Source organism: Pseudophryne corroboree, chromosome 1 (assembly GCF_028390025.1).
Source record: "Pseudophryne corroboree isolate aPseCor3 chromosome 1, aPseCor3.hap2, whole genome shotgun sequence".
In the NCBI taxonomy this organism is placed as follows: Eukaryota; Metazoa; Chordata; class Amphibia; order Anura; family Myobatrachidae; genus Pseudophryne; species Pseudophryne corroboree.
In genome coordinates, this window is record NC_086444.1 from 1,130,313,671 (window position 1) to 1,130,324,201 (window position 10,531).

Genomic DNA, 10,531 nt, shown 5'->3' on the forward strand with positions numbered 1-10,531 from the left:
CCTATGTGTGGAAATATACTTTTTTTTAGGCTAGAACGTTTCTTAATTTTCTCTCAGTGTACTTCCAATTATGCAATGTTCCCCAAACGTCTAAGTAATGTGCATTTAATTTGGATGGGAAATCTTCCGTTAGCACATATTGCACCAATGCATTTTAATGTGTTCTGTACCCTTTTTGAAACATGATTAAACCAACATGTACTGCAAAAAAAAAAAAAATTGTAATAAAAGTATTTAGCAATAACAAAATAATATAAACCTTTAAATTTAAAGTAGAAATCTTTATTCTTTTCAGTACAAAACAAAGATGGGGAAAACAAGACACAAAAGTGTTTACATATAAACTACTGTATATATAAAACTGCTTCATGCTAATAAAATATAGTTGATTGGGCAACACATAGAACTCTTGCAGTTAAATAAAGGCTTCATATCATACTAGTCATTGATTAAATAGTTTGAAAACTGGAGCACACTCTAAGTGACACATCTGCTGGTTGAGATGAGTTAAATTGCAGGCATAAATTAAGGGCTATCAGGACTACAAAACTGTCTTCGTATGTGAAGAAGAGACCTATATGCCTACAATTTTAGCCAATTAAATTGACAGCAGATTTCAACTATATTTCAATATCTCTCGGAAGATTACAGAAAAGTTTGAGAAATATATCCCACAACATTGTTCCAAAGAGGAGAAAACAGGTCCCCTTGTATCAGCCTATGGGGTCTATTCATGAAGCAGTGAAAAGAGTGGAGAAGTGAGTCAGCTGTTCCGTACAATAGTGTAGTATGTGCAAATTATAAATGTTACTTCAATGTTGGTTGGTTGCCATGGGCAACTTCTCCACTGGCTCACTTCTCCACACTTTTCACTGCTTCATGAATAGACCCCTAAATATCTTCTAAAGGCTTTTCATATACCTACAAAGAGGATATCAAATATCGCTGTCTGTGATCCCTAATACGGGTCGTATTGCATTAGTGCTAGGAAGACAACCTGCAACTAGATATAAATTAATAACAGTGAAACTAAGCCCATTTCACTGGAACAGGTGTAGTATTGTCACCAAACTACAGGCATTGACCACTTTATGTTGAAACAGTCGGTGTGGGGGTCACAGTAGATATATGATCAAGCGCTTCACAGTCATCAGTGAAGAAGACCAAGTCCTGCAGAATAGCAGAGAAAAGAATCATGAATTAAGCACAGAATATATTACATTGGCACATTGTGATGAAACAATGCATATTTAGAAAAAGATATGGAGGGGATTATAAGAGATTGAGAATTTTCGGTGACTTTAAATTGCTGTAAATCACTGCAATATTACAGAAACTTTGGTGTCTCTATGTTGCCTAATCCAGCACTTTGCAGCACTTGGTTATGAAGACACAAATCGTTTGGGACGATTTTTGGTGTCTGTGAGAGTCTTTACATTCTATTACATATGGCAAATGGGAACTTATTAGAAAATCACTGGAATTGTGCCAGTTTTACGACATCTGAGGCTAGGGGGCTATTCAATTAGTGTTGTTTTTTCGACCAGTGGAAAAAAACTGCACTTTTCGCCCGTTTTTAGGTCGAATTTACATTCAACCTATTCAATGCCCATGCCACTTTTTAGACTGGTCGAAAAATCTGGGAAGGGGCGAAAACCATGTGGATTGGCGAAAAATGAAAAGGCATGGAAAAAAATGGATCCCAAATAGCCCGCTATTGAATACACATAGGTCAAATTAGTGCAGATTGAATATCCCCCTAATACATTCTTCCCCTAAAATTCAAAATAAGTACTGGGTGGCCGGACTGAGTGGCAGATAAAACTATATAGGTTCTATAATGGTCACTATACTTTCTATTCTACACATACTGTAACGTAATTTCAGTCTTCACACTATTTATATCTATGTGTGAGTCACATTAAGGCTTTTGGCCAAGTGTCCAAGGTTATAGGGTTATGCAAAATGATGTTTCCTTCGTTGTTCTGTACTCCCTTATGCTCCAACATATCCAGCATGGCCTGACAAACACTTCCATGGAAGCCTTAATGTTTCTTAGCAGACTGTCAAAATCGCTTTCTCAAACAGCCCAAACCTTTGCTAACTTCAAGCTCTTTCTTTCTAAATAAATGAAAACAACGTACTCTCTTGCAGACTGAATTTATGATGTTATATAAACTTCGCACTTTCTTCTTTAACGCTGTCACTCTTGGCAGTCTTCCACAATGTGGGGCTGAGATAAACGTGCGTAACCTTGTCATGACGCAGGAATTCTGAAACAGAGCAGTCCATGGCTAAGTGGAGCAAAATTTTCACTTTTTTCTATTCATAATTAAGTGTTATATATTTCTTTTAAAATAATATAACATTGTCAAAATGAAATATCATACTAAGTACACTGGTCAAATAAAGGAGTAAGATTCTTAAACTTAACTGGTAATGGTGGGAAGTGGATGCCAGCGTACAGGGTTAAACTGATAAATTAATATTGTGGAACTACAAGTCCGAGGAAGCACTAGCAGCCGAGACACGCACATTTTTCAAAACATTTTAATTTAATTTAAGAAAACACACCCACACTCATTTATGACCTAATTAGGCTCCTCCATCCAATGGGGTCTTGTTTCTTGAAGTAGTCCAATGGAAATGTCAAATAAAAAGCCTTAATTATTAGACACAACTTACTGCAAATGGATCTGGGACTGGAATGAATGAACACATTCAACCTTGACAGGTCAATATGTGAACATTGCGGTTTCCCATGCTGGTCGCTTTCCTTAAGAAGTGGCAGTTGTGTATATATATATATATATATATATATATATATATAAAAAAATCATCCATGGGTGAAAGGTGAAATCTTTCCCCACATACTGTAAGCATGCCGGAGTGCTACCTTGACTAGGAGCACTTATGGTGCCCATACACTTGTGCGATGCCCCGCGACATCGCGGGGCATCGCACCGGCAGTTCAGGTGCGGTGAAATCACACCTTAATTGCCAAAGTGATTACCATGCGATCATGCAATAGATTGCATGGTAATCACGTGATTGGCACGTCACCGCTGAGTGGGAGCAGCCTCTGGCCGCTCCTGGCGGGTGCCCATCGCACATTGCAGTGCAATATATCGCATGTGGTTTTAAAACCACATGCGATCGCACTGCGATGCGAGAAATATTAAGTGCAGCACATACTATCTTGAGACGTGACATTCGAGCGGCGTGCCCGTGCATCGCGTCTCAAGGTACCTAAAATGTGCATACAATCCTTCGATTTCTCTCACAGATGAGGTTGAAATCGAAGGATAGCACCTAATATCTCACAGTGTATGGGCACCATAACACTTCTGCAATGCAGTTTGGTAACCTGATAGAACCGGATACAGTTTACTTAGATTATAAGAAGGCATTGAACATGGTATCCCACAATGAATTAATGGTCTAATTCTGATTTGGATGTAAAGCAAGAAAAAAAGCAAGTAACTTTGTATCTGGAACAAACCATGTTGCAAAGCAAGGGGAGCAAATACATTTAAAAAAAATTCTGTGCAGGGTAAATACTGGCTGCTTTTCCATGTAGCCCACAGATGTTAGACAGCTTTGTTTGTACACTGCAATTTAGATTTCAGTTTGGACACACCCCACTCAAATCTAACACTCTCTGCACATCTGCCTCACCTACAATGTAACATGGTTTTGCTTTTTACTTGCTTTTTATTTGCTTTACTTCCAGATCAGAATCAGGCCCTTACGGTGGGTACACACCAGATCAATGGCCAGTTGTCCCGATGGTTGGGCGAAATTTCCTTTGGCCCGGACCATACAAGATAGGCCCAGCGGTGCAAGTATGCGGGTACGGGTGGGTGCGGCGTACCCTTAAGAATTTCGCCGTGGGTACGCCGTACCCACACCGACGTGCCGCCGCTTGCTACCGCTGATGTGAGGGGAGGAGAGCGCAGCCTGCGCCTCTCCTGCCCTCAGTGTCTTCGTTCAAATCAGCGCCGCCCGTGAGCCAATCAGAGCTCGCGGAGCTTTGATTGGCTCACGGATCGGCGCTGAATATTGAACTCACCCGCCGGAGACTGAGGGGAAGGTGAGGCGCAGGCTGCGTTCTCCTCCCCTCACACACGGGAGACAAAACAACAGCAGCAGCGGTGAGCTGGGGAAGGGGGGGAGGCAGCACTGTGGGGGGCAATGTATACCTGGCACTGTGGGGGGCAATGTATACCTGGCACTGTGGGGGGCAATGTATACCTGGCACTGTGACGGGCAATGTATATCTGGCACTGTGGCGGGCAATGTATACCTGGCACTGTGGCGGGCAATGTATACCTGGCACTGTGGGGGGCACTGTATATCTGGCACTGTGGCGGGCAATGTATATCTGGCACTGTTGTGGGCAATGTATATCTGGCACTGTGGCGGGCAATGTATACCTGGCACTGTGGCGGGCAATGTATACCTGGCACTGTGGGGGGCAATGTATATCTGACACTGTGGGGGGCAATGTATATCTGGCACTGTGGGGGGCAATGTATATCTGGCACTGTGGGGGGCAATGTATATCTGGCACTGTGGGGGGCATTCGTCTATCTGGCACTGTGGGGGGCATTCGTGTATCTGGCACTGTGGGGCATTCGTGTATCTGGCACTGTGGGGCATGTGTATCTGGCACTGTGGGGCAACGTGTATCTGGCACTGTGGGGGTCATATGTGTATCTGACCCTCCCCCATATGTGTATCACGCCCACATTTTAATTGGCCACGCCCCATATGGCATTTGGCCACACCCATTTTTCGGCGCACGCGCACACAGTGCCTGTAACACATTTTATCTACTTGCACCACTGGATAGGCCACACACATCACACGATGTAACGAACAACATTACGATACCTCGTTCTGTCCTTCATTAGACTGTACAGCCCTGTATATCAGGGCTGGCCAAACCAGTCCTCGAGATCTACCAACAGTTCATGTTTTCCAGGCCTCCTGGAGATCTGTAGAATTGTCAGTTAGGAATGAATGCAGCACATCTTAATTAGTAATGACTACACCTGTGCACCAGCTGGGTGGTCTGGAAAATGTGAACTGTTGGTAGATCTCGAGGACTGGTTTGGCCAGCCCTGCTGTAAATGATATCATCTGATGGCTGTGCAGCACGGTCATCCAGACGATGTCGCATGCAACCCGTGGGAGCACGCAATTATGCATACACGCTAGATAATGTAGACAGTTTGTCATTCCAATACGGCAAATCGTCCCTTTATCATTCTAGTGTGTACCCAACCCTTAGAACAGGGGTGGGCAATAAGCGGCCCTCCAGATGTTGCTGAACTACACATCCCAGCATGCTGAGATGGGTAGTCCTGCAGCTGGAGGTCCGCTTATTGCCCACCCCTGCCTTAAGCTGAAGCTGCAAATTACTGGAATTGAATAGTGAAATGGATGTTTTGTTTAATGCATTCAATGGTGGTATTGCATTGTTATTAAGAGAAAATAGAGGAATGGAGTAAAGTATGAAATCCCAACAGAACATGGGCGCCTGGGAGGTTGAATAATGTGATTTGTATCCTAGACCCATGCCCCACTTGTAAAATATGCCCCACTGTAAATACAGAACATTGCCGTTTTAAATAGCAGAGGCAGGGTCACAATGATGTAAATGACAGCCATGTTTCCCCCATCGGATAGAGGCCCAAAGGGGTTTTTGGAAGGGTGGCTAGCATGGAATGGAAATAAATGTTATGGCTAAGGAGATAACATTTTCAAGGAAGACACCTTGGCAGTGGGTTTGAAAGATTAAGAAAAGTGTGACGTTATGGACAGTGAGAGAGAGTCAGGGGCTGACTGTTCGGGTATAAAAGGGAATAAGGTGACTAATTTGAATATCGGCGCTGAGAGAGGAAAACAGGAGGCATATATGGTGGGAGGGGCCCCAAAGCCCAGCTTCAGACTGCCTTTCTGTGTACACAGCAGGGGAGAAACAGCTGCGGTTTCTCCCCTGCTGTGTACACAGAGAGGCAGTCTGAAGCTGGGCTTTGCTTCCTGGTGTCTGGCCCCTCCCACCACACGGAGATGGCAGCGTGTATCAGCAACTTCCCTCCTCCTGCTCCTCTATAGGGTGTGCCTGCGCGGTGCTGCCTTCCCACAAACCCACACTGTCCTCGGGCCGGCTCCCAGTCCTTATAGGAAGGAGCAACATAGCCAGTTGTCCCGGTTACACGTCCAGGTGTGGTGACATCATCAGTGGCCGTCTACACCCGCGTCGGAGCCGATTACACATGGTGGGGATCCTTTATAAGAGGAAATCCCACCCGGACCAAGTGTGACGATTGACACTAGGAAGAAGGCTAAGAATAGAGTGAACAGTCATCGCCTTTGATATAAGGAGTAAAGGGAAGATTATGCCTCCTGTTTTCCTCACTAAGCGCTGATATTCAAATTAGTCACCTTTTTGCACATTTGTATTTCTTGGGAGTTGTGGAGGAATTCTCCTTTTACTACTTTTCTGTTAGCTGCTTTTAACTGCGCACTATAGGGACTTACCAGCCTCTGTTACTCATAAAAGGGAGTAAGTTGTGAATAAAGCGTATCAATGCAGAGATAATGGAAATCAAGATGGATAGGTCAGGGGGGAAAAGGTAAATTTGTGTTTCATCTGTACAGAGAGGACACCGATGATGACCAGCAAGTGTCAAAGCAACAAAGGTTCAGGAGGATGGAAAGAGTTCCTGTTGTGACATTGCTATGGGTAGAGCATTGGCCATTTATGTAAGGACAGTCTTGTAGAATGCAGAGAGGTGCCACAATCCAGATTTCAGAGGGTCAAGAAGGAAGAGTGAGGAGAGAAAATCATTCTGATTCAGATTTTACTGGTGATCGCCAAGTTTACACTACAGTTGGATTTGTGGAAATACTATTCATATATACCACAGCCTGCAGTACACTTATATGAATTGTACAGTGTTAAATGGTCCATGTGCTGAAGGGTAGTACACCAACTGGACCATTTCCTAAAACAAGCAATGTGTACAATTAAATATAAATATAAGGCCGGGTACACACTAGGACGATATCTGCATGATATGGCAAATTAGAACAACATATTGGTGGATCGTACAGTGTGTACGGATAAATGTGCGCTCCCTTGGGTCATATATGATTTCTTCTGGTTGGCCGTGCTGCACAGCCAATCAAAAGTTATCGTGTACAATGTGGTGCAGTTAAGTGTAGGATGGAATGACATATCGCTCTGTCGTTTAGGGAATTGCACAGTGTGTATGCCTGAGCTCGTTTGGTCCGGGATGAAGGGAATTCATCCCGACCATCACACCAGCAACTCGTCATCCTAACATGTACCTGGCTTAACACAAGCTTTTAAACATTATGCAAATTAATTAGATCATACTTCCAGTCCAATACAACCCAAATGTCAGCCATAGTATACCAACTGCTTTTTTCTTCAGCCCTGAAAATCATATTGGGATATTTTTTAATCAAAGTTACTAACAATGACGGGTAATATAATATATAATGAATTGCATACAGTACTGGACTGTACATCCATCATGAATTCTCCTTATGTAATAATCTGACCAATTAAATACATTTTAAAATATTTTTTTACTTTAACATGAGATCAAAGCCACACAGATTATTTCAAAGGTGAGAAAAAGTAGACAATATACTGTATAGCCATGGTCAAGATAGAAAATATGTCCATTTTATATAATCCCAAATATGTTAATATATGTATAAACTCCAGTAAACATAAACAATGTCTATTAAAACAATAACATCTGATGTCATTACTTATAATTGCACATTTCTGATGTCAACACTTCAGTGCTCATGTTGGGAACCTGTGTATTGTAAAGAATAATGAGCCCCTACTGTAGTGTAAATTATTATGCAAATGAGAAACCGTCAATGATTTATATGACCTGTACACGGTCACAGGGCTACTGTGTGACTTCTACAGTGCTTATAAGGGCAGCTTCAGAATTCGGAGCAAAGCAACAAAAAAAACCCAAGAAGTAACTTTTATACTTTAGCAACACATGCTGCACTGTAGGTGGGGCAGATGTAACACGTGCAGAGAGATCTAGATGTGGGAGTGGTGTGTCCAATTCTAAAATAAATAGGCTTACCATGCTATCCTTTTAAACCGTTTATGGATTATACAGGTTCTTTGGCTGATTAATACCAGCTGAAATGCTGGCTTGAAGTCAGCCAGCCACAGAACCTGTGTAATTCATTAGTGTCCTGGTTTAAAGAGATAATATGGTAAGACAAAAAATTAAAGCTGTCTGCATTTGTGGGCTACATGCAAAAGAAGCCGGTATTTATCCGATATGCCAGAAGGTTCCAACCACAGCCTCAAAGCACACAAACAGTCCAGGTTTTAAGGCATACTTGCCTACCTGACCCTCTCCATGAAGGAGAAAATGCTCTGTTCCTGGACTTTCCTGGTAATGTATGATTGCCATCACCTGTGGTGAGCTAATTAATTGATAAGAAAGGTGTTTCACCACAGGTGATGGCAATAATACATTACCAGGAAAGTCCGGGAACAGAGCATTTTCTCCCTTATGGAGAGGGTCAGGTAGGCAAGTATGAGCTATACTTGACCCATACCTCCCAACATGACCCTCTCCAGGAGGGACACAATGCTCTGTTTCTGGACTTTTCACTTAATCAATGATTGACGGCACCTGTGTTGAACAGGCTAATGGATAAGAAAGGTGTTTCACCACAGGTGATGATAATCGTAAATTAATAGGAAGTCCAGGAGCAGAACATTGTGTCCCTCCTGGAGAGGGTCATGTTGGGAGGTATGCTTGGATGGTCTGAATAGTACCTCAGTTATTTTGACTTAACCATCTATGCTCAAACATGGATATCACTAAGGGTGTAATTCAGAGTTGATTGCAGCAGCAGGTTTGTTAGCAGTTAGGCAAAACCATGTGCACTGCAGGGGGGCAGATATAACATGTGCAGAGAGAGTTAGATTTGGGTGGGGTGTGTTCAATCTGAAATCTAAATTGCAGGGCAAAAATAAAGCAGCCAGTATTTACCCTGCACAGAAACAATGGGGGTAATTCCAAGTTGATCGCAGCAGGAAATTTTTTAGCAGTTGGGCAAAACCATGTGCACTGCAGGGGAGGCAGACAGATATAACATTTGCAGAGAGAGTTAGATTTGGGTGTGGTGAGTTCAATCTGCAATCTAAATTGCAGTGTAAAAATAAAGCAGCCAGTATTTACCCTGCACAGAAATAAAATAACCCACCCAAATCTAACTCTCTCTGCTAATGTTATATCTGCCCCCCCTGCAGTGCACATGGTTTTGCCCAACTGCTAAAAAATTTCCTGCTGCGATCAACTTGGAATTACCCCCAATATAACCCACCCAAATCTAACTCTCTCTGCAAATGTTATATCTGCTCCACCTGCAGTGCACATGGTTTTTCCCAACTGCTAACAAATTTGCTGCTGCGATCAGATCTGAATTACCCCCTAAAACCTGGACTATTAGTATGCCTTGTGGACCAAGGTTGGGAAACACTGCTATATGCAAAAAAAAAAACAGAAAATCTTCACCCCTTGCAATACAACATGGTTTGTTCCTGGTGCAAAGTTACATTTGCTTTACTTTGTTCCTAACTTATCACCAGCCACAGAAAATATAGTTAGGAGTTCTCATTTCACATAAAGATCATAAAATCACAATACTTACATGTATGTCCAGGTAAAGCGTGGGAAGAGAGTCCATGCACGGTCCCTGTGTTAAAAATCAACATAGGTAAGTTGTTATTATAACAAGGTGGTTGCAATGATCTCCTATCTGCCTTGTACCTTCCCGTTACTTACAGCTGGCACAATCCTCTGCAGTGCTTGAAAAGACTCTGTGATTTCCTTGCTCAAAGATACCACTCTTGAATAGCACGTCGGGGGAGCAGAGTATGTGAAAAGGAAGAATATATTAAGGGCTAAGAAAGTCAGCAAAAGCTTCATTACTGTTTGCAGTTTGTCAGCAGAGCTGCTAATGGTTCTTTCTGTGGTTTGTAAATCAATGGACACATAATCGGGCAGTCAACACCAATTTATACAAACGTCTGAATCGAGGGGGGAAAAAAGCTCTAGGCTCTAAGCCAAGGGGGAGATGAATGTTTATATTTCCAGCCACGTCAGAAACAAGAGTTCCACAGCCTAAAAAAAATAATAAAATAGGTAGACAGAGGATGAATAACAAAAACACAGATGGGGAAAATTATTTCTGCTGAAAGAAAGGAGATTAATTATATTTCTCATACGTCCTAGAGGATGCTGGGGACTCCGTAAGGACCATGGGGATAGACGGGCTCCGCAGGAGACATGGGCACTTTAAGAAAGACTTTGGATCTGGGTGTGCACTGGCTCCTCCCTCTATGCCCCTCCTCCAGACCCCAGTTTACTACTGTGCCCAGAGGAGACTGGGTGCTTTTCAGGGAGCTCTCCTGAGCTTTCTGACAGAAAGTATATTTGTT

At 42.7% G+C, this 10,531-nt stretch overlaps 1 protein-coding gene across 1 annotated transcript; it reads right to left on the minus strand.

Annotated features, from left to right (window-relative positions):
* Positions 1-260: 260 nt before the first annotated feature.
* On the minus strand, positions 261-10,210 carry CYTL1 (cytokine like 1). Its single transcript, XM_063951345.1, is given in 5 exon segments — positions 261-1,170; positions 2,145-2,273; positions 9,742-9,786; positions 9,876-10,034; positions 10,037-10,210. Coding segments are annotated over 5 exon segments (465 nt in total). The 5' UTR covers positions 10,088-10,210; the 3' UTR covers positions 261-1,089.
* Positions 10,211-10,531: the final 321 nt, after the last annotated feature.